Source organism: Peromyscus eremicus, chromosome 8a (genome assembly GCF_949786415.1).
Source record: "Peromyscus eremicus chromosome 8a, PerEre_H2_v1, whole genome shotgun sequence".
In the NCBI taxonomy this organism is placed as follows: Eukaryota; Metazoa; Chordata; class Mammalia; order Rodentia; family Cricetidae; genus Peromyscus; species Peromyscus eremicus.
In genome coordinates, this window is record NC_081423.1 from 17,403,966 (window position 1) to 17,427,354 (window position 23,389).

At 47.3% G+C, this 23,389-nt stretch overlaps 1 protein-coding gene across 2 annotated transcripts in view; it reads left to right on the forward strand.

Moving 5' to 3' along the window:
* Nucleotides 1–23,389, forward strand: part of Rab11fip3 (RAB11 family interacting protein 3) — an 83,716-nt gene that overhangs the window by 33,589 nt on the left and 26,738 nt on the right. For both annotated transcript variants that reach the window (XM_059270263.1, XM_059270264.1), the window contains exons 2-3: nucleotides 5,818–5,911; nucleotides 16,004–16,095. In XM_059270263.1, coding sequence (XP_059126246.1) covers nucleotides 5,818–5,911; nucleotides 16,004–16,095 — 186 coding nt within the window. The remainder of the gene's footprint in view (nucleotides 1–5,817; nucleotides 5,912–16,003; nucleotides 16,096–23,389) is intronic.

Here is a 23,389-nt window from a genome sequence, read left to right on the forward strand (position 1 = left end):
ACTAATCTATTCTAAATATTAGGTTAATATTCAATGTTAGATAAATAATATCTAATGTATTAAATAAATATAGACATTGAATAGAAAATATATTTATAAATATAAGTATTAAATAATATATGTTTATTTAATTTTGAAATAAAATGTCTCATATATCCCATACTGGCCTCAACTCACTATGTAGCCCTGGATGACCTTGTATTCCTCCTGATCCTCCTGCCTCTACCTCCCAAGTGCTGCCGTTAAAGGTATGCACCACTGCTCCTGGCTGGGCATGAAACCCAGGACTTCCAGAATGCTAGGCAAGCACTCTACCAATTAAGGTACAACTTCAGCTCCTGAATTTTGAAGTATCTCCAGATATATCAGTAAGTATATATAGAAAGCAGTGCTCTAAAATATTGCCAAATCCATAACAATTGATAGCAGCTCCATGTCATCCAGATTCAGTGAGTACTCAAATTTCTAGTCTCCTTTGGGTGTGTGTTTGAGTGGGGGCCCCAGGTTAACATTGGGTGTCTTTCTCAATGACGCTCCACCTAAGCTTGCTGATTCAGCTAGACTGGCTGGCCAGCAATCCCCAGGGTTCCTCTTGTCTCTGATTCTCGTGCTGGAATTATAGGTGCATGCTGTTGTGCTCTGCGTTTTTACAGTTTGGGTGTGGGAGAGCAAACTCAGGTTCTTGTGTTTACATAACCAGCCCTCTCTGCTCTCCCCACTGAGCCAGCTCCCCAGGTCTTCTCTGGTTTTCACCTGTGCTCGTTTGGGTCCATATCGTGAAAGTGCCACATGTCTCTGTTTGTCTTGTGGAAATCAGTTGATTTTCTGTCTGTCAAACTTCTCACGGGCTGAATTTGCGTCCCTAGGATGTAGACTAGCGTTCCTTTGGTCTGTTTCCTGTTGCTTGACTAAGATGTCTGGTTCTGAGTCCTAGCTCTGGGCTACTTGGTTAGGGACAGGAGGTGGTGCTGTTCCGGCTGTCACCGGTGTCAGAAGGGCTGGCTAGCACCACCTGCTGCTCCGTGTTGTACTGCTTGCTCAGGGCAGACAGGCTGCCGCCTCTTCTGCTCTGCTGGTTTTCACACAGTGAACTGGTCTCTCTCCGTTTTGCCCGCGGACTGAGGCACACCTGATGTTTGTTGCAGTTGTTGTTCTTGACTGAACTCTTGTTTCGGAAGGTTCTGGAAGGAAGCCTCTTGACAGACTCCCGTGGTCTTGGATAGCCGCTCTGTTCTCGGTCGTGGGGCTGGGCTCCACACTCAGCTGGCGCGTTTGCAGCATCACACGGCTGATCTTGCTTCTTTGAGAAACGCCACAGCTGGGCATTTCCTTCCAGGCCTCCTAATGCTCTAGTAGCTTTCTCTCACACAGTGCCCTTGAGGGAATTCCAAACCATGGTCACAGCTACAAAAAGTGAGCCACAGCCCCTTCCTTTGCATTTTTTCTTTTGAAACAGTCATATAGGGCTGGAGAGATGGCTCAGAGGTTAAGAACACTGGTTGTTCTTCCAGAGGTCCTGAGTTCAATTCCAAGCAACCACATGGTGGCTCACAGCCATCTGTAATGAGATCTGGTGCCCTCTCCTGGCTTGCAGGCATACATGGAGGCAGAATGTTGTATACATAATAAATAAATAAATCTCTTAAAAAAAAAAAGAAAAAAAGAAAAGAAACAGTCATATAACCCAGACTGGCCTTGAACTTGCGCTGTAGAACTTTGAACTCCCAGTCCTCCAAGGCTCTCAGCCTTTCTCTCCCCATGGCCACAGTTGGTTCCACTTTTGATCTTCTTCTTTTTTTAAACTAACTCTGTTTTATTTGTTTATTTATTTGTTTGTTTTTTTGATACTGGGGACTGAACTCAGGGCCTTGAACATGCTGGACAAATACTCTACCACTAAGCCACACTCCCAGGCTATTTTTTAATTAATTCTTTTTAGTGTGCATGTCCACGCATGCATGTGTGTGTGTGCGCACGTGCGTGCGTGCGTGCGTGCGTGCGTGCATGCATGCGCGTGCGTGCGCACTCACATATTTGTGTGCCCCGTGGCCTGTGTGAGGCAGTTACAGGACAACTCTTGGAAGTTGTCTCTCTGCCTTGACCTAAGGATTGAACTCGTGTGCTCAGACCTTGTGTGCCAGCGCCTCTGCCCACTGAGTCATCTCACTAGCTGTCTTTTTATTTTGGGACACAGTCTTAGGAAGTTACTCAGGCTGGCCTTGAACTGTGTCATCCAGTCAGGCCTTGGATTTGTGATCTTCTGACCTCTGCCTCTGGAATAGCTGGGATTACAGGCCTCACCCAGCTTTTATTTTTATTTTTTTTAATATCTTCTGAATTCATAGTGACACTACAATTCAGATTCAGGATTGTGCCTTGATGTGAATGCCTTCCATGGTGCTGAGAAGTGAGCTCTCTTCAGGAGGTGAGTCCTGACACCTATGTGGAAGGGGCAGAGCTGCAAGGGGCAGCTCTGCCCTGTGGAGACACAGCTCTCACCAGGTACTTCATGCTGGCACCTCCATCTTGGGGCTCCAGCCTAGTGTAGGAGAGATAGGCTTCTGTTCCTGTAGATCACCCAGTCTGTGGTATGTGGTGCTTGCCTAGCATCTGCAGTCAATTTTAATCATCTTTGAATTATTTCATCTTCCCCCTCCTCCTCCTCCTCCTCCTCCTCCTCCTCCTCCTCCTCCTCCTCCTCCTTCTCCTCCTCCTTCTCCTCTTCTTTTTTTTATAACAAGGTTTCTCTGTGTAGCCTTGGCTGTCCTGGAACTCACTCTGTAGACCAGGCTGACCTCGAACTCACAGAGATTCACCTGCCTGTGCCTTGGTGTGTCACCACGCCTAGTCCATCTTTCAGTTCTTTCTTAAAGGATTCCAGCTTTTAGCAGCACTTGGAATGGTGGAATTCGAATGTCTATTACTTGACATGCTTTTCCAAAGCTTAGTGATAATCTAGCTTTCTCCCTTAGGAAGGCACTTGATTTTTGTATAGCTGTTTAAATGATTTTTTTTTCTTTGAAGTCCAAATATTTCACAGACTAAGTCTTGGAGTAGATCTTTGATGTTTGTAGGTACCTAGTATTGTGCTTTCAATGCCTAATTAATTTAAAAAATGATTTTATTTTTAAGATTATGTATTTGGCTGGGCTGTGGTGGCACACACTTTTAGTCCCAGCATTCAGGAGGCAGAGACAGGGGGATCTCTGAGAGTTCAAGGCCAACCTGGTCTTCAGAGAAAGTTCCAGGACAGTCAGGGATCAGAGAAACCCTGTCTCAAAAAATAAAAAATGAAATGAAATAAAGACTATGTATTTGTATGTGTGTGTATGTGCCACATGTATGTGGGCGGGTGCCCCTCAGAGGACAAGAAGGTAACAGATCCCCTGGAGCTAGTGTTACAGGTGGTTGTGAGCCATGGGACGTGGCTGGATCCGGGTCTCCTACAAGAGTGTGCTCTTGTAACCACAGATACATCTCTCTAGCCCTAATTGTCTTTTGTTTGGTTTCTTGAGTCAGGGTTTCTCTGTGTAGCCCTGACTGTCCTGGAACTTGCTCTGTAGACCAGGCTGGCCTAGCACTCAGAGATCTGCCTGCCTCTGCCTCCCAAGTGCTGTATTATTGTTTTTTTAATCCTAGGAAGTTTTCCTTGAGTGTTTTCAGTATCTGTCTGTTTCTTTGCTTTAATTTTCTTCTCTGGGGCTTCTGTTGGATATTGTGTGCCTCACTTCAAGATTTATCTTAAAATTAAAAAGCATCTTGTTGTATATTGTGTCTGTGCATGCGTTTCCGTGTGTGTGTGTGTGTGTGTGTGTGTGTGTGTGTGTGCCAGGGCATGTTGTGGAGGTCAGAACAACTTGAGGGAGTTAGTTGTCTTTGTACCATGGAGACTCCGGGCCATCAGGCTTGCTGATGAGCATTTTTACCTACTGAGCCATCTTGCTGGCATATTTGTCTTTTTCTCTTGGTTCCTTGTTAGCTCCTTTATTTTTTTAAGGACTTTGGGATATGATTTGTGTACCACGGAGTTGCCACCCTTACATGTGCAGTTCAGGGTTTCTAGGAAGTCGGTAAGATCGGTGCAGCTGATGCTGTAGTATCATTTTTACACTTCCACCTCCCAGCCAATGCCTCCCTGTCGTCAGACCCTCCACCACTCTGCAGTTCATCTCCTTGCATTTTTAGTTCTCATCCTCTGCGTGACTAAGAACACTGACTGTTTTTTTATGTGTGTGTATGCCAGTTGTGTATGGGTATGGACTTTGTTGTCCAGCCTAACTTAGAACTCCTGGACTCAAGTAGTTGTCCTGCTTCAGCTTCCCAAGAGCTGGGACTATAGGTGTGTATTAGTACACCTAAACTTTTGTGTTTGCTTGTTTATTTTTCTATGTGCATGTTTGTATGTGTGTATGTGGTTGCATGTGCACATGTATGATGGCCAGAGGTTGTCTTGGTTATCTTCCTCTCTCTCTTCGTCCCTCCCTCCCTCCCCAACTCTCCCTCTCTCTCTCTGTTTGTTTGTTTGTTTTTATATGTGATGCCTGTGTGTGTGTCGTGTATGTGTGTATGCACATGCATGCATGTGGAGGCCAGAGGAGGACTTGAGGTCCCGATGTCCTGCTCTATACTCGTCACCTCTTCCCGTGAGACAGAGTCTGCCCCTGAGTCTGGAGTTAGGCTGGCAGCCAGTGAGCCCCAGTGAGCCTCCTGTCCCTGCTCACCCCCGGCACTGGGGTTACAGGTGTGTGCCGTCATGTCCAGCTTTTGCATGGATGCTAGGGATTAAATTCAGATCCTCATGCTACTTAGCAAGCATCTGTGCCTGTGGACCCATCTCCCCGGCTCTGCCACCGTAAGTTTCTGAGACAGGGTCTCTTCCTGACCCTGGAGCTCACCAATTTGGCGAGACTAGTGAGTGAGCCCCAGGACCCTCCTGTTTCTGCTGCCCCAGCCTGGGGTTACAGGTGTGCGGCTGCACCTTACTTTGTATGTGGGGGCTGGGTGCTAGGGATGGAACTTCTGTCCTCATGCTTTCGCGGCCAGCATTTTACCAGGGACTCACTCATTTTTCCACCTCTGTCTGTAGAGGTGTTTTCCTTTTCAGTTAGAATTTATTAGTATATTCTAGATTCAAGTCTTCATACATGTTTGCAAATACATTCACCTAGTCTTTGCCATGTCTTTTGGTTTTATTAATGTTGTATTTGAAGCAGTTTTTCCCCCTTCTCTGAGTTGGGTCTTCTCTGTAGCCCAGCTCATTGTGTAACCCAGGCTGGCATTGATTTTAGATAGTCCTCTACTTGCCGAAGTTTTACATTTTGATGACATTCAACTTATCCTTGACAATATAATTATGGCTTCTTTGGAAAAAGCTGCGTTCATCCATTGTAGCACGCACGTGTGGGTTATCTCTCTGCCTTTGAGAGAGTGATGATGTCTGGGGTCTGTCTGCCTCGGTTATTTTCCATTGTTGAGGAACCCATCTCATTAGGAACATGCTAGAACAGTCCCTAAAACTTCAAACTCCTGATTTTCCCACCAGGGGAGCTCATTGTCGACTCTGAGAACCAGGACGTTATTCCCAAGGTTAAGAACGCTCAGAGCTACTGGCAGATTCCTCCAGGATGGCTCTCTCCGCTGTGGCTGGAGCACTTGCAGTGGATGCCTCTGCTTCCTTGCTCGGAAGTATCAGGGGCTCTTGAGCTCGGAACCGTGTGAACAAGTTGCTGCTTTGTAGATGGTAAAAGGGGTCAGTGCCCGCTGTCCCCTGCCAGCTGTGGAGCCTGTGGGTAACACATTCTCATTTGCCCATTGCAGGTGAAGGACTTAACTCAATACCTGGACCCGAGTGGGCTTGGTGTGATCAGTTTTGAAGACTTTCACCAAGGGATTGTGGCCATCAGAAATGGAGGTAGGTCAGTTAGCCCCTCGCTGTGCCCGCTACCTTTCTCCTCAGCGTTCTGTAACTGTCCATTCTTCCCCAGCCACTGTGTAGCTCTATGTGGGCTGGTCTGAACCCACAGAGATCCACCTGCCTCTGCTTCCCAAGTGCCACGATTAAAGATGTGCACCATAACCCCTGTCTCAGGCCATCACTTCTTGGACTCGCAGAACATTTGGTGTTGCAGATATTCTCCTCTTCCCTGTTGTCCTGACGCTGCCCTCCACGGGTGAAAGGCTCTCGGCTGCTTATTCACCATGTGCAGAGCTACTTTCCTTCCCCAGCGTTTCATGAGGGAAAACTAAAAACAAAGCTGAAAGAAGTATAGTTGTTATAGATTCCCCACCTATGCCATACTGAGAAGAGCTTGCTCTGTGCTCGGTGTGTGCCCCATTCATTCCTCCATCCATTGTCCTCAGTCCACCTTCTCAGTGGGATGCATTCAACTCATCATACTGTGCACTTCCCACTGATGCTCTGGTGTGCATCCTGGTCATCATCTAGAGTTCAGCATTTGTTCAGAGGCTTTTGTTTTAAAGCAAAAATGCACCTACTGTGTAGCAGTGAGTTGTCACAGATTCCTGAGCTTGATTCTCAAATCTCTGATAAGACCGTCATGGCAAGTCCCTCCCTTTTTTTTTTTTTTTTTTTCAGATTTTATTTTTGTGTGCATTGGTGTTTTGCCTGCATGTATGTCTGTGTGAGGATGCCAGTCCCTTTGAACTGGAGCTATAGACAGTTGTGAGCTGTCATGTGGGTGCTGGGAATTGAGCCTGGGTCCTCTGGAAGAGCAGCCAGTGCTCTTAACCACTGAGCCATCTCTCCATCCCTCCTACGTTTTTATCAACCCTATGCTGTTTTCTGTTCCTGTACATGAATTCTTCAGTTTTCCTGTAAATGTGTCCTGTATATATCTGACTTCTTCCCCTCAGTGTGCCTCTTGGATCCACCTATGGTTTGCATGTGGCCATGACTATTTTCTGATGTGGAATGGTGGCCTACTGTGATGAGGCAATCGCTTATCTAAGTTTTGGGATGTTTGAGTAGTTTTGAAGAATGTCGGTGTATGAGCTTTTGTGTAGATACATGTTTTCCTAGCTTACGTCCTGTGCCTAGGCTCTGGGTGTGTGCTGGGTATATATATATATATATATATATATATATATATAGTGTCTTCACAGTGGACATGCCATTTACACCCACCAATTAGCCCATCTATTGTCCTTTTGACTCAAATTCTGCAACTATGAAAGGAGCTTTTCAACCAAGCGGTAGTAGCTCATACCTTTAATCCCAGCACTTGGATGGCAGAGGCAGGCTGATCTCTGTGAGTTTGAGGTCAGCCTGGTCTACAGAGAGAGTCCAGGATAGCCAGGGCTACACAGAAAAACCCTGTCTCGGAAAAAAAAAAAGTTTTTCATTTCTCTATCACCTGCCAGAAGGTATGGGGTTGATGGTGCTAGGGTATGTCAGCTGCAGGCTTTTTGCCTTCTTGCACATCAAGGGTCCATAGTCACCGGGTGAGATCAGGTCTGAGGATACCCTTGGACCTCAAGTCTCAGCAGCTGTCTTGTCTGTTACCACCCCAAATTATTGCTGACAGTGTCACTTAGGACTGAGTCCTCAAATGGGTCGAGAGAAGTTGCTGTGTTTTATCTGTTATGGAGCCAGCCCCTAGGGATAATATTGTGAGTCAGCCTCAAAGTGAGACCAGTGGATGTTCCCACTGTTGTCTAGGCAGTAGGCAGGAGCTGAGGCTACCATGTAGGCCAGCCCTCTCCAGGGAGGAGCAGGAGAGAGAAAGGAAAGCATGATTACCAGGTAAGGGATGCCTGATCCACGTCAGTAGCAAGCCAGCCTGTGTGATGGGGATAGACAGGAAGGAGGGCTGTAGTGACAGTCCAGTGATTTTCCCAGGGAATAGACTTGGGGAGAGGTAGGCAGGTGAGTGAGCAGAGCTGAGCCTTGGGAGGGAGTTAGGCAAATTCACTGAAGGATGAGATAACAAACAGCCAGAATACTGCGTAGTCCCCAAGACTGAGCATTGGCAGACTGAGCCCTTTGTGTTAACCTGACCTATAAGTAAGCGACTGCAAGTAATTAGATTTTCTTTTTTTTTTTTTGTCCGGAGACAATGTTTCTCTGTGTAGCTTTGGAGCCTGTCCTGGAACTCGCTCTGTAAACCAGGCTGGTTTCGAACTCACAGAGATCCACCTGCCTCTGCCTCCCAAGTGCTGGGATTAAAGGCATAGAGCCACCATCGCGGGACTACTTCTTTTTTTTAAAGATTTATTTATTTATTTTAGTCATGTATTTATGTGTATATGAGTGTAGGTATGTGCCTGTGAGTTCAGGTACCCATGGTAGCCAGAAGAGGGAGTCAGAACCCCTGCATCCCCTTCAAGATTTCTTTTTTTTTTTTCTTTTTTCTTTTTTTTTTTGGTTTTTCGAGACAGGGTTTCTCTGTGTAGCTTGGCGCCTTTCCTGGGACTCACTTGGTAGTCCAGGCTGGCCTCAAACTCACAGAGATCCGCCTGGCTCTGCCTCCCGAGTGCTGGGATTAAAGGCGTGCGCCACCACCGCCCGGCCCCCTTCAAGATTTCTTTACCCATCAGTTTTTTGTTTTTTTTAAAGATTTATTTATTTATTATGTATACAGTGTTCTGTCTGCATATATCCCTGCACACCAGAAGAGGGCATCAGATCTCATTAGGGATGGCTGTGAGCCGCTGCGTGGTTTCTGAGAATTGAACTCAGGACCTCTGGAAGAACAGTCAGTGCTCTTAACCTCTGAGCCATCTCTCCAGCCCCATCAGTTATTTTTTTTTTAATGTTGATTTTTAAATGTTTGTTAAAATCTTGACATTAAACTAGGACTGATGGCAACTGCCTATAATCTGAGTATTTGGGAGGCTGAGGCAGGAGGATTGCCAAGAGCTTGAGGCTAGCTACATAGTGATCTGTGTACTCAGTTCTTCATAATGGGTTACAGTGTGTGACTGCCTCAAAGATCCCCGCCCCCCAACACCCTAAAACTCACGGAAAGTGTCTGGGAATGTGGTGGGAAGAGAGACAGCAGCCGTAGCAGCAAGCATGGTGGGCGGCTTGTCACCACCAGCCTTTCACGTGGATCCTCTAGCCATGGACACGTGTGACAAGTTCACGCTGAATGTCTTGTGGGAAATGGGCAATTCTTTGTCATGACTGCCCATTTCATTATAGATCTAGAGTAGAACCACAGAGGCGCAGAACACTTAGCTGATCAATGTTCCCGGTCTCTGCTTGTCAGGCTGAGAAGTTTCCTTTGTACCATCTAAGGGAGGGAGCTGTGCTGTTTATACCCTCAGAACCCTGTCAGGGTGGATCAGGGAGAGGTCATTGGTTTGCTCAGATTTGAGTAGGTGACTGCACAAACCTCTTCAGGCTGGAGGAAGAGCAGCTGGGGCTGTGGGTAGGTGGGAAGAATCTGTATAGCAAGAGTTGTCTGTGTAAGATGATTCCTCCATGGCTGCTCGTTAGTATGTTCTGCTGGACCTGAGTTAATGTGCAATGGTGAGCTCTCTGTTGTGGGGTGTCCTTTTATCTTGACTTGGCCCCTCTTCTCTGGCCTTCTGTGCTCTTCAGAGTCAGCTTCTCCCTGTAGGAAGGCTTGCTGACTGATGACCATGGTTCTCTTCTGAGTGCCTGGGTCTTGGTTTCATGACTGAAGGAACATGTAGATGTTTTTAAATCTCTGGTGACAGAAAACAGTTGTCTGAGAATGACTTGTCACCCCAATTCTACCCCAGTACGACAGATGAGACTCATTCCTGAACTTACTGTGTCCCCTTCCTTTCCTAGGCTGATTATAGCCACTAGGGTGTCCTGTGTCCTTTCCACCGGGGACCTAGGAGGTGCTTCTTGGCCTCTGCCTGAGAAGGGGGCAAGCTGGTCTCAGTGAAGCCGCTAGCTTCTTCTGCCTCTCCACAGCTCTCTTTCTTCTCCTGCCTTCTGTGAGGAGCCATCTCCCGGCCTGTCTTTGCTAGATCCCAGCTGTTAAACCCAAGCCCTGTCCACCCTGGTGCTGTTCCTGTCATTTGCCTGGGGTTCTGCTTTCTTGTTGGGTTGGTTTCCTTTTCGATGTTGGTGTTTTGAGACAGGGTCTCACTTTGTAGCCCTGGCTGGCCTGAAACTTGCTATGTGGAGCAGCCTGGCCTTGAACTCACAGAGATTCACCTCCTCTGCTTCCCGAGTGCTAGAATTAAATGTGTGCACACCATTCCCGGCCCTAAGTTGGTGAGTTTTGACAATTCACGTAGCCCAGATTGGCCTCAAAACGCTCTGTAGCCAAGGATGCACTTTTGGTCCTTCTGTCTCTATCTGCCAAGTGCTAGAACTACAGGTGAGCTTTCCCCCTCCCACCGAGGCTGTTTGTCTGCAACAGGGTCTTACTCTGCAGCCTTGGCTAGCGTGGTTGTTCACTGTGTAGCCCATGGTGGCCGTGAACTCACAGCAATTCTACATTAGCCTTCAAGAGGTGGAATGACAGACAGGTGTGGCACACCCACCTCTGAAAACATTGCTTTGTAGAGTTGTAGCGGATAGATATAGTACAATTGTAGGTAAGTAATACAGTCTCTGAAGCAGGGAATAAGTGTGTGTAATCCCAGCATCAGGACTGGGCTGTTTCTGTTTGTTTGTTTGTTTGTTTGTTTGTTTTTGAGACAGGATTTCTCTGTTTAGCCTTGGCTGTACTAGAACTTGCTCTGTAGACCAGGCTGGCCTGGAGTTCAGAGGTCTGCCTGCCTCTGTGAGCTCCTCTCCTCCTGCTGAGATTAAAAGCATATGCCACCACCACCCAGTTTTGGGGTTCATTTTTAATTTCATCATTTTTGCATTCTTTTTCATTAATATTTTGACTTTGATTTAATTAGGACTATAAATCTCCCAGCTAGTTATTAGAAACAGTTTAATGCTCCAGAGCCTCAGCCTGATACCATACTGGGTTGAGCCTGTGCAGAGTGGACCCTGGACCTGGAGGGTGGTCTGGCCCCCTTCCTGGTGGGGTCCTCATGGAGATGAGCTGGGGGAGCTGCAGACCTGTGTAACTGCTCTGGAGACAGAGAGTCCTTTGCCTGGTGCTGGCTTTCTCATAGGAGACAGACAGATGGTAAGGTGGGAGACTAGAGGGTATGGGAGGGAATCGGGGGGACACCAGACGGGGGCGGGGGGGTGTTTGTAGGGGGTGTGTGCCTGGTGTGTTTGGGGCTGTAGGGGAACTAGGGTCAGAAGGTAGAGGAATGAGCAATGGAGATATCAACTGTCCAATAGTGTAGTGGGAGGACTTGTCCTTTTCTGTGACAGCAAACTTTATGATTCTACCCCAGCCTAGGCCATGGAGAGTGCTCAGTGGACAATCCCCTGCCTCAGCCACCATGCCAGGACATTGGGGAAACTACCCAGTGCACCTGCTGATTAGAGCAGAGGCTCTACTTTCCTGCCTTGGTAATTTGGGGGCTTCATTTACATCTGGTTAGGAAGACACAGTGAGAATAGAATAAACGATGAAGCCAGAGGTGATTTTGAATTATTTCATAGCATTTGGAGGAAAGGAAGTTATGCTTCTCGAACTGCATTTCCAGTGAAGCTCACTTCAGGTCTTACTGTAATGGACCGGTGTAGCTATGGACAGCCTGATTGCCTGTCAGCCTCATTCTGTCTACGTCGGGCAGCAGCATAGTAAACCACACAATATATTGACCCAGTTTGCAGGGAAGCGCAAGACGCCTGCTGTCACAGCCACAAGCACTGTTCCAGGAATAGAATGAGACAGGGAACTGTTACAAATAGGCCATGGCTCTGGCTCATACATGCCTAGCTCTGGAAGGATAAGATAAATGCACATTAAAATTTTCCACTTAACTGCTAGCTGTAGGGGTGCACGCCTTTAATACCAGCCCTTAGGAGGCACAGACAGGTGGATCTCTGTGAGTTCAAGGCCAGCCTGGTCTATATAACAAGTTCTAAGACAACCAGAGCTACATAGTGACACCCTGTCTCAAAACAAAAAATTTCTACATAAGGAGACTAAGGCAGGAGGATCTCAAGTTAAAGCCTGCCTGAACAACTTAGTGAGACCCTGTCTTTTTTTAAAGATTTTTATTTATTTATTTATTTATTTATTTATTTATTTATTTATTTATACAGTGTTCTGCCTGCATGTATCCCTGCAGGCCAGAAGAGGGCACCAGATCTCATTACAGATGGTTGTGAGCCACCATGTGGTTGCTGGGAATTGAACTCAGGACCTCTGGAAGAGCAGTCAGTGCTCTTAACCTCTGAGCCATCTCTCCAGCCCGAGACCCTGTCTTAAAGTGAAAATGAGGGGCTGGGGTGGACAGGGGTGGTGCGCACCTTTAATCCCAGGTGGTGCCCATAATCCCAGGACTCGGGAGTCAGAGGCAGGTGGATCTCTGAGTTTGAGGCCAGCCTAGTCTACAGAGCTAATTTCAGGACAGCCAGGGCTACACAAAGAAACTCAATCTTGAAAAAAAAGGTGGGTTGGGAGGTGGGCTGGAAAGATGGCTTAGTAGTTAAGAGCACTGCCCTTGGACACTCATTGTGGCTCCTCCCTGGGTCCCATCCTCAGTTACCCAGGTCTGTTAGTGTCCAAGTCTCAGAACCTGTTGGGGTTTTATGGTTGTATTTTTCTTTTTTCTTCCTTGGTCTAGATCAAAGCATGAGCCTTTTCTGGTCTTTCGTGGCCCATTTAGAGGAAGCCAGTGCTGACCATTCCAAAGCATTTCTCCCAGGATCGTCTGGGGAAGGTTGCTGTTCCGCGTGGAACCACATTGAGATATGACTATGGAATCTGGCTGTGGTTCATACTTGTAATCCAGTACTTGAGTATGGACACAGGAGGCCACATGACTGACCTAAAACCAGCATGGGTTTCATGAGACCTTGCCTCACAAACAAAAAAAGGAGGGACTGAGCTTTTCCCCTCTATTTTCTATTTATTTGTTTGTTTGTTTGTGTTTTGTTTTTTTTCAAGACGTGGTTTCTCTGTGTGTAGTCCTGGCTGTCTTGGAACTCACTCTGTAGACCAGGCTGGCCTTGAAATCAGAGATCCCCCTGTCTCTGCCTTCCAAGTGCTGGGATTAAAGGCATGTGCCACCTCACCTGATTTATTTTAAAAAATTTTTGTGTGTTTACGTATGTGTGGGTGGGTGTGTGGAAGCCAGAGGACAACCTTAGGGGTCAGTCCTCACCTTCTACCTTTTTTGAGACAGGGTCCTTGCTCTTCTGCTGCTGTGTACACCCATAAGCTTTGTAGGTGTCTCCTCTGTCCATCCCCCATCCTGCCATTGGAGAACTGGGGTTGCAGATGTGTGATACCATACCCAGTTTTTTTGTTTTGTTTTGATTTGATTTTTCAAGACAGGGTTTCTCTGTGTAGTTTTGGTGCCTGTCCTGGATCTCACTCTGTAGACCAGGCTGGCCTCGAACTCACAGAGATCCACTTGCCTCTGCCTCCCGAGTGCCGGGATTAAAGGCGTGCACCACTGCCGCCCAGCCCATACCCAGTTTTGTATGGATTCTGGAAATTTAAACTGAGGTCCCCATGCTGCAGAGCCAGCACCTGTACCTTCTTTGCTGTCTCCCAGCCTGATTGAACCTTTTAAATAAATGCTGACATAAGCTGCACTGTGTTAAAGGGGTGTGTGTGTGTGTGTGTGTGTGTGTGTGTGTGTGTGTGTGTGTGTGTAGTTTTTTGTTTTTTGTTTTTTTTTGTTTTTTTCAAGACAGTTTCTCTGTGTAGCCCTGACTGTCCTGGATCTCACTCTTTAGATCAGGCTTGCCTTGAACTCAGAGAGCTACCTGCCTCTGCCTCCCGAGTGCTGGGATTAATGTACCTGTAAGTCAGTGTACTCCTTGTAAGAAATTACATAGTGATGGGAAATTGGTACAGGTGTCCTTCTGTGTCCCTTGTCATGCACGGTGCCTCTGAGCATCTTGGGGACCATGGATGTTGGCACCTCGTTCCACAGAGGGAGACACAGGTGTTTTGGAATTGAAGTGTTTAGAAAATGTCTCTGACATTGAGTTAGGAAGTTGGTGCTCCTTTAAAATTTACTTTCTAAGGTGCTGGAGAGATGACTTAACAGCTAAGAGACTAGCTGCCCTTGCAGAGGACCTGGGTTCGATTCCCAGCACCTACATGAAAGCTTATAGCCAACTATAATGCCAGTTACAGAGGATCTGATGCCCTCCTCTGGCCTCCACCAGGGATGCACATGGTGTTCACATACATATATGCAGGCAAACATCCATACATTTAAAATCATAAAAAAAGAAATCTTTTTAAAAATGTACCTTATTAAAAAATAAAAATAAAAGCAACTTTCTGAGGGACACACCTTCTATCAAAGTACTCTGGAGGTGGAGGCAAGCAGATCTCTGAGTTCAAAGCCAGCCCGGTCTATATAGTAAATTCTAGGTCAGCCAGGGCTATATGTAAGACTGTGCCTTGGAAAGAAACCGCAACAGCAACAGCTCACGGGTGCTGGAGAGGTGGCTCAGCAGTTAAGAGCACTTACTGGTCCTCTAGAGGGACCAAGCTCAGTTCCAGCACCCATTGCAGGTGATTCCCAACTGCCTATAACTCTGTCTTTAGGGAAAGCTAATCCCCTCTTCTGGCCTCTGTGGGTACCCACACACACATGATATACACATAAATAATAAAAAGAGGTCTGGGCACGGTGTTAATTCCAGCACACAGGAGGCACAAGTAGGCAGATGGATCTCTCTGAGTTCGAGGCCAATCTGCCTGGTCTACAGAGTGAGTTCTAAGGCATCCAGAGCTATACACAGAAATTCTGTTTCAAAAATAAAGAAAAATTTAAACCCAACCTCATATTTTGAAATATCTTCACTATATTATTTATTGGGTATGAGCACGCATGCATGTGTGGGCACATACATATCATTGCATGCGTCTGGAAGTCAGAGAACATTTGGGACTTGGTTTTGTATTTTGACGATGTGGGTTCCAGGGATCAAACTCAGCTTGTCAGGCTTGGTGGCAAGTACCTTTGTCCACTGAACTTCCTTGCTAGTTCAAACCCACTTTTATATACATATACATATTTATGTATGTATGTATACATACACATACACAAGATATAACAGAGGAAACCGAAACTGTTGAGTGTAACACACCTTATACTGCATTGCTCAATGTTTCACCAGACAAGATATTGGTAATGATGAAGGGTTTGTATGTAGCTCCTTCTCACGGGTGTATGTGTTTGCAGAACTTGATATCCTGCACTTTGCCTTTCAATGTTGTTTGGTTCTTTTTTTTTGGGGGGGGGGGTTATTATTAAGAAATTTTCTATTCACTTTACATACCAAGCACAGATCCCCCCCTTCCCTCTCCCCACCCCCATCCTTTCCCCCAATCCACGCCTCATCCCCATATTTTCCAAGTCAAGGTCTCCCGTGGGGAGTCAGCAGAGCCTGGCACACTCAGCTGAGGCAGGTCTAAGGCTCTGCCCACTCCAACAACTGTGCGAGGTGTCCCACCATAGGCACTGGGCTCCAAAAAACCCTCCCATGCACCAGGGACGGATCCCGATCCCCCTGCCTGGGGGCCCCCCAAAAGTTCAAGCTCAACAACTGTCTCCCGTATCCAGAGGGCCTAGTCCAGTCCCATGGGGGCTCCATGGCTGTTAGTCCGCAGTTTGTGGGTGTCGACTAGTGTGGCCAGTCATCTCTGCACGTTTGTTTGGTTCTTTTAAAAAAAAACAATTGTATACACACCAACTTCCCAGCACCCTAGCAAGCACTGTTGTCTCCCCAGGGATGTGGTCTCGTGCTCCCCCCTGCTTCCTCCCCTGGAGTCCTCATCTTAAGGTACACTCACTCCGTTAGTCACGGTGTCTCCCCTTCCCCCTCGTCATGGCAGCTCAGCCTTAGAAGTGTTCTTCCTCAGGAGTCCTAGTCACACACTGTACCTCCACCGTGGACCCTGCTGGACAGCACTGGATGGCCTGCTGAGGCCGGCTCTTCTCTCCACAGATCCTGATGGCCAGCTGTCCAGTGTGGAGCCTGTCCAAGATGAAGAGCCCCCTGCCTGTGCCGATGAGTTTGACGATTTTGTCACCTACGAGGCAAGTGCTCGCTCTCCTGACCACGGGCTCCCTTTCTCCTTCCTCTGCACTTCAGCTGCTGCTCCCTGAGCGTCCTCAGCTGCTGTCACCAGTGCTGTGCCCTGTGCACGTCGGGGGTGGGGGGGGTGGGGGGGGAAGCTGCGGTGGGGGGGGGGGCTCGGCTGTGGCAGAAACCGCAGACTTTCCCCACTGGCTTAGTTGGGCCCGGTATCTGCATGTTCAAAAGTCATCTCTTGGGCCTGTTGTGGAGTAGAGGTTTGTGGGTAGTTAGCTCTGTGGTGTCCCCACAGAGGCAGAGGCAGAGCACAAGACGTTGAAGGTTTCCCCTGTGAACTGAAAAATAATTGTCTGTGTTTGGGAACACATTGACTGGCCTGCCTCCTGCCCCTTATCCCTTGATGTCTACTCCTGGGGAAATTAGGATTGTGCTGTGTGGTGTCTCTTAAAACTCTGGGCTCCTTGTCACCTAGCTGGGGACAAAGTGACAGCCAAGGAAGGCAGACCACTGTAACTGCCCAGCAAACTGGAGAGAGCTGAGTCTCGGGTCATCTGGCCGGTCTACAGGGTTGTCTTTACAAAACACACATGGAGCTGTTGTCCTTGTGTTCAGGGTGGCTGAGAGACAAGGTCCTTGGGCTCAGGAGTTCCAAGCTGGCTTGGCAATGCAGTGAGACCAATCTTGAAAATGTGGAGCTCTACCTGAGCCTGTGGTGCGTTGATAGAAGGGGTAGCTGCAACATTTCAACCTTCTAAATTCTGTAGGCTGGTGAGATTGAAGGTTCTTTATAGCAAGTTCTCAGAACCTTTGCTCCTTCGTCACATGAGGGGCTGGACCCTGTAATGTCTAAGTGGATTCCTTTGGAGGACTACTCGAGGGTTTTTTGTTTGTTTTGGGGTTTTGGTTTTGGTTTGGTTTGGTTTTTGGTTTTTCGAGACAGGCTTTCTTTGTGTAGTTTTGGTGCCTGTCTTGGATCTCAGTCTGTAGACCAGGCTGCCCTGGAATTCACTCTGTAGACCAGGCTAATCTTGAACTCACAGAGATCCTCCTGCCTCTGCCTCCTGAGTGCTGGGATTAAAGGCATGCGCCACCACCATCCGGCCTGGCCTGAGTTTTTTTAATCCTAATTTCTCTTTTAAAGACTTATTTTGAAGTGTGTGTGTGTGTGTGTGTGTGTGTGTGTGTGTGTGTGTGTGTGCACCTGAGTGCAGGTGCCTTCGGAGGCCAGAGGCATTGGGTCACCTGGAGCTGGAGTTGAAGGCATTTGTCAGCTACGCAGTACGGGTGCTGAAAATCAAACTTGGGCTGTGTAGAAGAGCAGTAAGCACCCTTAACCACTGAGTCTTTTTCTCTCTTAGCACTCTAATTTCTGTTTTCGATGGAAGAAACATTTCTACGTTTCTGCTTACTTTTAAAAAACTGCAGAGGGTTTCCATACGACGCCCGCCACAGTGTTCCCGTTACAAGCACACTGGCACTGGTGGGCCACAGCTGCTGCTTCATTGTTGACCAGCATTCGCAGTGTGCACATGAAGACGTGTCTCTGTGACAGCCTCTCGGACCGTGTTTCCCACTCAGCCAGGCCCCTGTGCTCTGGCTGCCCCACGCGCCCCTGGCTGCCCCGGGGTTTTGCAGAGTTAGTTGTGTTTCTGCCTTTCCTGGGTGTCTCTGAGCTCCACTCTCAGACCTGCTCCTCTCAGTTGTGCCCATGTTTCTTCCGAGTCTTGCTTTGCAGGTTTGCAGGTGCAGTTTTCAGAACTAGGTATTGCTATGAACTTACAGAGTTTGTTCTTTAAAACAAAACAGCTAGGCGTAATAGTGCAGGCTGCAATCCTCATGCTTGGGAGGTGGAAACAGGAGGATTAGAAATTCAGGTCATCTTTGGTGACATCGTGAGGTCAAGGCCAGCCTGGACTATAAAAAAATGTTGTCAGATATGGTGGCTCACTCCTTTAATTCCAGCACTCAGGAGACAGAGACAGACAGATCTCTGAGCCAGCCTTGTCTACACTGTAAGTTCCAGGATAGCCAGAACTACATAGTGAGACCCTGTTTCAAAAAACAAACATACAGCCAGGCGGTGGCAGCGGCGGTGGTGGCGGCGGCGGCGGCGGCGGCGGCGGCGGCGGCGGCCCACGCCTTTTTAATCCCAGCACTCTGGAGGCAACGCCAGGCAGATCTCTGTGAGTTCGAGGCCAGCCTGGGCTACAGAGTGAGATCCAGGACAGACACCAAAACTACACAGAGAAACCCTGTCTCGAAAAGCCAAAAAAACAAAACAAAACAAAACAAAAAAACCAAAAAACAAAAAACAAACATACAAGCAAACAAAAAAAGAACTAAAAGAAATGTCAAATATCTTTTTGTTGGTTTGTTAGTTTTCTGAGACAGGGTTTCTCTGCATAGCCCTGGCTTTCCTAGAGCTTGCTATATAGACCAAACTGGCCTTGAACTCACAGAGATCCACCTGCCTCTGCCTCCTAAGCACTGAGATCCTGGCTTCTTTTTAAAGTGGAGAATCTATGTGTCAAATCCAGATGCACTATTTGGTACTTAGAGACAATGAGCCTTTTACTGACTTGTTGAAAATGGTTCTTGGTAGCCCTGTGATTCTGGTGGAACTTGGTGAGTTAAGCATATGCTGGCAGGAGTACTGAGGCAGGTACTCGCTCATGAGCACTCCCTGTTAGGGGTTCCTACTAGCTGTCCTGGCTCCTACTACCACTTTCCTGGGGACCCCTTGGGCGTTAGCTTGTAACAAGAGAATATTAAGTGAGGCCGGGGAGAGTTGGGGGCTGAGTTAAGTTGCTGGTGATGTTTACAGGAATAATCATGAAAAGAAAGCTCATTGTCCAAGAATCTGAACAGGCCAAGGGAGGACAGACCACGCCACAGTGGGTAGAGACCACTTATCACGGTTTCTGGAGGGGCGGTGAGGAAGTCACCCAGAGAACAAGCAGGACCAGGTGATAAGGGTGTCCCAGAATCGTCCTGGCTGTGCTTTCTGTGTGCCTCCCTCCTCTCTCGCTGCTGGAAGCTAGGGAGACCACTTTTCTGATGAGAATGTGTCTTTTGTACAAGCCGTTATCAGGAAGGTTAAAGTGTCCACCCAGACTGCTGTGCTTTGTTCCCCGCCTGTTTGTTAAGGCCAGCAAGGACCTTCCCGGACTTTGCTCCTCCCCACCTGGCCGGCAGCAGCTTAACAGAGCGTGTCTGGGAGCAGGTTAAACTTTCTCTGAGGTGGGGATGTGTCTCCAGGTGGGCACATGATTTTGCATGGCTAGCAAACAGAAGGTGACAGCTAGTGAAGAGAAGTCAGTGACTTGGTGAGCGGACACATGCAATCAGGAGGTCATCTCCAGCAACACACCCTTCCCGGAGCCTGGGCCCAGAGACAGGCCTGTGAAGGTACTTGGCCATCACCTGAGGGTAAGAAGAGACCCGAGAGTGCGCTGTGCCTGGATTGTGCCTGAATTCTGTTTCTGTGGAGGGAGGAACCGTAGCCTGGACTGTGGGAGCTGCCGGGCAGTGTTAGCCATAACTGATAGCCTGAATTAAGGGTCTCATCCGTCTCTTGGTGCCTTAGATGATCGATTACCTAGTGAATGTAATGACACATTGGGAAGTTTTTTAAGGCACTTTGATTTTAAAGTGAGCTCGTCTTTACTTTGGTAGTAGGTAAAAATTTAGAAGTTGGTACTATAGAGTGTTGTCTTCTCGGCAAAGCTGTGTTCTGACTGGCTGATGGATGGAGCCCAGTGGGTGAGGCTGTGTTTGTATTGTGTCATGAACTGTGTGGTAGAACTGTGCTCCAAGGTGGGGTTTGGTGCCTGTTTTTTTTTTTGTTTTTTTGTTTTGTTTTGTTTTTTTAGGTTTTCCGAGACAGGGTTTCTCTGTGTAGTTTTGATGCCTGTCCTGGAGCTCGCTCTGTAGCCCAGGCTGTCCTCAAACTCACAGAGGTCCGCTTGCCTCTGCCTCCCGAGTGCTGGGATTAAAGGTGTGCACACCACTACCCAGCTTGATCACTTTCTATTATAAGCAACAACCTACTCTGAGGTCTTGGAAGGTCCTGCCAGGTTAGTGTTGGGGCCTAGATGTCCTCCCAGCACCTCAGAGTCCGGGTCTTCTTTCTTTGTGGCTAACTTGCATCTGGTAGACTATTAGCAATCTGGGGACTTCATGTTTGTGTCCCACATCCCACAGAGGGCCCTGAGTACTTTTTGCAGTGCTTGGGGATGGGACCTCTTGACCTCATTTGTTTACTTTGAAGTTTACACATGCAACCATGTCCCTCTCTCTGTGACTGGAGCTCTGCAGTTACTCCACAGTCCTGCAGAAGGGACGGATCCTTTAGAAATGAGTTGAGATTGTGTCCTACAGCCTCCCTCCAAGATCTGTGGTACAGATGGAGATGTAGACATTTGCCTCTTTGCTCTCGTGGTGGTAGAGTTGATTCTGTCCTAACACTCTGCCTAAACTCCAAGGAAGGTGCCGTCCTTGGCCTGTGCTCCCAGAGACAGCACCCTCAGCGTCGTGAGAACTCCATGTAGTGAGTAGGCTCCAGCCTCCAGACTCTTTCCATCCCAGGAAGAAATGTGCTAACTGCACTGAGAACTTGCTGTACTTGTTCCCAGTGTCCGAGCTGTGCTGGAAAATCTGGGTGCACATGGCCAGGGAGGAGCAGTGAGCACAGTGAGTGTATGTGGGTTGGCTCTAAGAAACAAATTACTACATTAATAGGGGGTCACACATTCTACAGTGCAGTGTGGAGGTCACCATTTGGGTCCTGGGGATCCAACTGCAGTTATCAGGCCTGATGGCAAGTGCCTTTACTGGATGAGTCATCTGTTTCTTGTTTTGTTTTGAGACAAGGTTGCACTCTACAGACCAAGCAGGCTGGCTTCAGACTCAGAGATCTGCCTGCCTCTGCCTCCCAAGTGCTGGGATTAAAGGTTCGTGCCACATCGCCTGGGGATGTTTTTATTTTTATTTGTTATTTTATTTTTGTTTTTTTGAGACAGGGTTTCTCTGTGTAGCTTTTGGATATTTTTATTTTTTTAATTGAAAATTCATACGATATATTCCGATCATGGTTTTCCCTACCCCATCTTCTCCTAGATCCTCCCCACCTCCCTACTCATCCAACTCCAGGCCTTCTGTCCCTTTCTTTAGAAAACAAAAAAAATTAAAAAACAAACAAAAAACATGAAAAAGCACAAAAACACACACCCTGAGACACACAGACAAAAACAAAACTCATAAAAACACAATCAGAAACCATATTATACAAGCAAACAGCCAGTAAGATTAAAAAAAAAAATGTACAAACAAAGCAATATGAGACAGAAAAAAATCTGCTTAAAAAAAACACCTTGAGTTGACTTTTAAAAAGCTGCTTCAAGCCGAAGAGATAGCTCGGCGGTTAGGAACGATTGATGTTTCTGCATCAGACATGGGTTCAATTCTCAGCACTTATATGGTGGCTTATAACCACCCACAGCCCCAGTTCCAGGAGACCAACAAGCATACATGTTGTGCACATGCATGCATGAAGGCAAAACATTCATATACATAAAACAAAAATATAAATCTAAAGTTTTTAAAGTTACCTCAAGGTCACTCCCCACCCCACACCCCACAAGCCACAGCCTGCACCCCCGAGACAGGGTTTCTTTGTGTAGTTTTGGTGCCTGTCCTGGATCTTGCTCTGTAGCCCAGGCTGACCTTGAACTCACAGAGATCCACCTGCCTTTGCCTCCCAAGTGCTGGGATTAAAGGCATGCACCATCATTGCCAGGCTTGATCACTTTCTATTATAAGCAACAACCTACTCAGGTCTTGGAAGGTCCTGCCAGGTTAGTGTTGGGGCCTAGATGTCCAGCTCATGGGTCTGCCTGCTCCCTTTCTCCTACAGCTTGGTGCTGAGCAGGGTCTCTTGTGGGGCCATACTTGTGCACCAGGCACAACATTCTTTTAGAAGTTTTTGCTTACTGCTAATGAACCATGTCTAGTCTTTGTTTCCATTCTTCTCAGAAATCTACAGTGTTTTCTTAGTGCCTGGGTAAGTGACTATCAGCCTCCTCCCATCATGGACCATCAGGAGTCTATACAGAATAGTGTCCTGTTTGTCTACTATCTCCTGTAGGCCAGGTCTTGGACAGTTTTCTGTGCCTGCCTGCTGTGCTAGCCTGTCTGAACTGGCTTCTGCAGGATGGAGTCTTGGCCTGCCTCATTCAGGAGAGAGCTGCTTAGGTGCATGGGCAAAACCAAAGTGGACTATAAATGTCACTTTCTCATTTAGGGTTTTTTAAAGATAGGGTCTCACTATATCACCTCGGCAGCCTAGAGCTTACTATGTAGACCGTGCTGGCCTTGAACTCATTGAGAACTGCCTTTTTCTGTCTCCCGAGTCCTGGAATTTAATGTGTGTACCACCATTGTCTGGCTTTGGTTTTAGATTTTAACGTGCTGCTTTCTACAAAGTACTTAGTATTGATGAATTTTGTACCCTTTGGGAGCATGACTGTGCGGTCTTGTTTCCTTTCTTGCTCTAAGAAGTGCCCACCCTTGTCATCCACTGGAACCTTAAGATGAGTACTTACAGCTCTCCCTTTGTGGTCGAAGCTCAGGTCACATGCTGTTAGTGGGGCTAACAAGATTAGAGCTGGCTTCTCATCAGCCTAGAGGCTCAGGTCTTCCTAGGAGGATTGCAGACTCCTTACACTCCTTTGAACACCAGCCCTGAGGGACAAAGGGCATCTTTTTCCTGCTAGAACTGCAAGTTTTCAGAAATCCTATTTACAAATTGTTAACCTCAGAATCTTCTGAGTATGAAATGTCAGAGACTTCCTAACTTGCAGCCTCATTGTAATTAAAATTGAACTCTTAAGTAGGAAATGCCCTCCTTTATCCTTCTTTGGTTTTCAGTTCGTTGGTGTTGTTTAAATTCTGACTGTCTGCCCTAAGCTGAGCCCCATGCTGTGTTCTGTCCATAGGGGAAAACTGGTACGATTGGGCAAGAGACATAGATGATTGACTAATAAGCATTACAAGTTACACCTTGACTTCACATCTCAAAGCAGTATCCTGGACGGGCACGGTGGCCCATGCCTTTAATCCCAACACTGGTGAAGCAGAGGCAGGTAGATTTCTGAGTTTGAGGCCAGCCTGATCTACAGAGCAAGTTCCAGGACAGCCAGAGCTTCGCAGAGAAACCCTGTCTTAAAAAACCAAAACCAAAGAAGGAAACAAACAAACAAACCCAAAAAGCCAGCAGAAGCCTAGACATGCAAAAAT